This window comes from Orycteropus afer, unplaced genomic scaffold (assembly GCF_000298275.1).
Source record: "Orycteropus afer afer isolate SDZICR_OR568_19922 unplaced genomic scaffold, OryAfe1.0 scaffold00111, whole genome shotgun sequence".
Lineage (NCBI taxonomy): Eukaryota > Metazoa > Chordata > Mammalia > Tubulidentata > Orycteropodidae > Orycteropus > Orycteropus afer.
In genome coordinates, this window is record NW_006921698.1 from 100793 (window position 1) to 105853 (window position 5061).

At 36.9% G+C, this 5061-nt stretch overlaps 1 protein-coding gene across 1 annotated transcript in view; it reads left to right on the top strand.

Moving 5' to 3' along the window:
* CAPS2 (calcyphosine 2) overlaps positions 1 to 5061 on the top strand; it is a 78201-nt gene that overhangs the window by 45650 nt on the left and 27490 nt on the right. The window contains exon 5 of the mRNA XM_007943707.2: positions 4532 to 4648. Within this exon, the coding sequence (XP_007941898.2) occupies positions 4532 to 4648 (117 nt within the window). The remainder of the gene's footprint in view (positions 1 to 4531; positions 4649 to 5061) is intronic.

Below are 5061 nucleotides of genomic sequence, written 5' to 3' on the forward strand. Positions count from 1 at the left end.
TGCCTGTCTGTTGTTTGGCTGGAAGCAACAGGAGTGAGTTCAGTTCCAGACCTGAAGGAAAACTGGAGGGCATAGTCTAATCAGTCTCACTGGGCTCTATCAGACCAATAAACCTGGTCTTTTTTGTGCTTTTGCGTTTCGTTCTATGTTTTTCTCCCACTCTATCCAGGATCTCCTGCACTGATCCATTTCTGAAAGCTTGACAGTGGTAGCTGGGCACCATCTAGTTCTTCTGGTCTCATGGTCATATAGGCTAGAGATCACATGATCTACTAGTTCCTTGGACTAATTGTTTCTGTGAGTCTTTGGTTTCTTTCCTTCTTCTTTGCTGTGGATGAGGAGAGACCCATTATTGCATCTAGATGGCTACTTGCAAGTTTTGAAGACCCTAGTCACTACTTACCAAAGTAGGATCTAGAACAATGTTTTTGTGTGGTATGTTATGCCAATTGAGCTTGATGTCTCCTGTGACCATAGACCTGAGCCCACAGGTCCAACTACTCGCTCCCTCAGGGCAGTTGGCTGGGGCCAAGAAGTTATCATAACTTCTTGACAACTTCAGTCTTTTCTGTGTTTATCATGATGGTGCTTATTGGTCCAGTATGGGGATTTTGTTTTGAGGTATCATCCATACTGAAGGTACAATCAATCATTGATAAGTGCTTCAAGTCTTCTTCACTTTCAACAAGCAATGTTGTGTCATCTTCTTATCTATAGGTTGTTAATGAGTCTTCCTGCAACCCTGATGCTCTATTCTTCTTCATATAGTCCAGCTTCTTTGATTATTTGCTCAGCATATAGATTGAATAAGTATGATGAAAAGATACAACCATGATGTACATCTTTTCTGATTTTAAACTATGCAGTATTCCCTTGTTCTGTTTGAATGACCGACTGCCTCTTGATCAATGTACAGGTTCCTCATGAGCACAATTAAGTGTTCTGGAATTCCCATTCTTTGCAATGTTACTCATAATTTGTTATGATTCACACAGTCAAATTCCTTTGCATAGTCAATAGAACACAAGTAAACATCTTTCTGCTATTCTTTGCTTTCAGTTGATATCCATCTGACATCAGCAATGATATCTCTCATTCCACGTCCTCTTCTATATCCAGCTTGACTTTCTGGAATTTCCCTGTTGATGTACTGCTGCAACAATTTTTGAATTATTTTTAGCAAAATTTTACTTCTATGTGATATTAAAGATATTGTTCAATAATTTCCAACTTTTTTGGGTTCATTTTCTTTTGGAATGGGTATAAATATGGAAATCTTCCAGTCAGTTTGCCAGGTAGCTGTCTTCCAAATTTGTTTGCATAAGTGAGTGAGTATCTCCAGTGCTGCAAAAATTTGTTGAAACATCTCATTGGGTATTCTGTTAATTCTTAGATTCTTGTTTTTCCCAAATTCCTCCAGTGCAGCATGGACATTTTGCTTCAAAACCATAAGTCCTTGATCATATGCTACCTCCTGAAATGGTTGAACATTGACCTGTTATTTTTGTTATAGTGGCTCATTTTCTTTTGATGTTTTCTTAATGCTTTCATTCAATATTTTGCCCATAGAATCCTGTAGTTTTGCAAGACAAGGCTTAAATTTTTTTCTTTGGTTCTTCCAGCTTGAGAAATGCCAAACATATTCTTCCCTTTTGATTTGCTAATTCTAGATCTTTGCACATTTCAGTATAATATTTTGTCTTCTTGAGCCCTTTGAAATCTTATGTTTAACTGTTTAACTTCGCACTTATTCCATTTGCTTTAGCTACTCTCCCTTCAATTGCAAGTTTCAGAGTCTCTTATGGCATCCATTTTGATCTTTTCATCCTTTCTTCTCTTTTTAATGGACTTTTTGCTTTCTTCATGTATAAAATCTTTCTACAACTCATCTCATCTTTGGTCACTGATGTTCAATGAATCAACTCTGTCCTTCAGATGGTCTCTAAATTCAGGAGGGATATACTCAAGGTCATATTTTGGCTCTCGTGAACTTGTTTCAATTTTCTTCAGCTTCAACTTAAACTTGCATATGAACAATTGATGATTTAATCCACAGTCAGTCCATGGCAGTGTTCTGATTAATGATATTCTCCATATTCTCTTTCCACAGATATAGTCGATTTGATTCCTGTGTATTCCATCTAGCAAGATCCAAGTGTACAGTCACTATTTATGTTTATGTTTAAACAATGTATTTGCAGTGAATAAGCTGTTGATCCTGCAAAATTCTATCATGCAATCTTGGCATCATTTCTATCATTATGGCCATATTTTCCAACTATGGATGCTTCTTCTTTGTTTCCACCTTTCACATTCCAGACATCAGTAATTATCAATACATCTTGGTTGCATGTTTGGTTAATTTCAGATTGCAAAAGTTGGTAAACACTTTTAATTTCTTCATCTTTGGCTTTGGTGGTTGGTGAATAAATTCAAATAATAGTTATATTAATTGGGATTCCTTATAGGCATATAGATATTATCCTATTACAGCACTGTACTTCAGGATAGATCTTGAAATTTTCTTTTTGATGATGAATGTGATGCCATTCCTCTTCAATTTGTTATTCCTGGCATAGTAGTCCATATGATTGTCTGATTAAAAATGGCCAATACCAGTCTGTTTCAGCTCACTGATGCCTAGGGTATCAAACTTTATTCTTTCTATTTCATTTTTGACAACTTCCAATTTTCCTAGACTCATACTTCATACGTTCCATGTCTTTGTTATTAATTGGCATTTGCAGTTGGTTTTTCCTATTTTGAATCATGCCCCATCAGCCAATGTAAGTCTCAAAATCTTTATTCCATCTATATCACTAAGGTCAGCTTTACTTCGAGGAGCAGCTCTTACCCAATTGTATTTTAAGTGCCTTCCAATCTGAGGGCCTCATTCTCCACAACTATATCAAAGTTTCCCTGATGTTCATAAAGTTTTCAGTGGCCAGTGTTTTTAGATGTAGACCTTACTACATCCTTCTTCCTAGTCTATCTTAGACTAGAAGCTCTGCTGAATGCTGTCCTCCATGGATGACCCTGCTGGTATTTGAAAGACCAGTGGCATAGCTTCCAGCACCACAGCAACACATAGCCACCACAGTATGACCAACTAACTGGCAGACATGTGGTGGGCATGCATATGAGTTGATTAAAAATACCATGGCTTGGGTCAAATGTACCTTAGTTCTCAAAGTGACATATTTACTTTTGAATGCTTTGAAGAGCTCTTTTGCTGGAGATTTTCTCAATGCAGTATCTTGTTTGATTTCTTGATTGCTGCTCCCTTGGGTGTTGATCATGGATCCACGTAAAATGAAATCCTTGACAATTTCAATCTCTTCTGTGTTTATTGTGATGCTGCTTATCAGTCCATCTGTGAGGATTTTTGTTTTCTTTATGTTGAGGTATAATCCATACTGAAGGCTGTACTCTTTGATCTTCATAAGTAAGTGCTTTAATCCTCCTTTTCAGCAAGCAAGGTTGTTTCATCTGCACATTTCCGGTTATTAATGAGCTTTCCTCCAATCCTGATGCTGTTCTTCTTCTAGTCCAGCTTCTCAGATTGTATGTTCAGCACACAGATTGAATAACTATAGTGAAAGAATTCTCTCGGATTAAAAAAAAAAAAAAAAACCCAGAGCCATTGAGTGGATTCTGACTCATAGAGATCTCAATTGGGTTTCCAAGGCTGTAAATCGTAATGGAAGTAGATTGCCTCATCTTCCTCCTGTGGAACAGTTGGTGAGTTTGAACAGTTGGTGATGTTTTGCTTAGCAGCCAAATGCCCTACTCACTATACCGCCAGAGCTACCATTATTACCTCTCTTTTATAAATTAAGACATTGAGGCCTAGTAGTTAAACAGCTTGTGTAATGCCACAGAGCTAATTGGCAGAGGCAAGGTTGGCACCCAGGCTGTCTGTTCCAGAGTATGCACTCTAATCCTCGAGTGTACTTTTATGTTCAACATCTGTGCCCTGAACTTACTGTTTCTTTGCCTGGGATATTCTTATTCATGCCCCGAGTGCTATCTTTTTCTCACCTTTCAAGAGTTAGTACATTATCACTTCTAGGATGCCTTTCATGAATTCTTCTTCTCTATTTCTTCTTTACCAGGGCTTAAGTGCATCTTCTTTTACTTTATCTTATTACATTTCTATTGAGATATTTATTACTTTATATCCTTAGTTTACTTGATATGTGCTTTTTTTACCCCCCATATAGCACCAGAAACTAGCAAAACATCTTTCTATTTCAAGAATGGTAAAATAAAGACACCAAGCTCTTAGCTCTTCCCACCAACATTTCATTGTATTTTAGGTAATACTTAAGGAAAAACAGTCAGAGATATTCATTTTTTTATGGTCAGTATTTTCAGTAATTTAATTTATTCATATCTGACAGAATTATAATTTTGACAGTAATGTAAATTTGTGTTTGGTATATATGCTTTCCACGTGCTTATAAATATGTGAATCCTGGAGCAACACATTATCACATTTATTGCTCATACTTTGTATTTTCCTGTCTAGGGCCGTAATCAGTGATCCAGAACAAAATTTAACCAGTGAGAAACAAAGTGCTTCTATCCTTCCACATCCAAAGATGGCACCTCTTCGGTTTAGGAAAAGAACATTACATGAAACAAAGTAAGAAGGTTTTAATTCCATGAAGAGAAGATGCATATGTTATAAATGCATTTTTTAAAATGTACTTCTATGTTCAACTGCAAAGCATTTTTATTTTTGTTGCTTTTTTTTCCCCTAGGGAAAGCTAGGCAGAATTTGAAGTTCAGATCTCAGTTGTGTCATTTTAAGATATTAGAACATGACCTTACTGTCTTTGTCCTCTAGGTTTTTTTTTTTTTTTTTTTCTGTAGCTTAGGAGGTGATGTAGTGTCTAAGGCATTTGACTGCTAACCAGAAGGCTGGCGGTTCAAACCCACCAGTTTCTCCTCGAAAGGAAGATTAGGCAATCTACTTCCATAGTGATACCACCTCAGAAACCGAAGGAGGGGTCACTGTGAGTTGGATGCAACTCGACAGCAGTAAGTTTTTTTTTT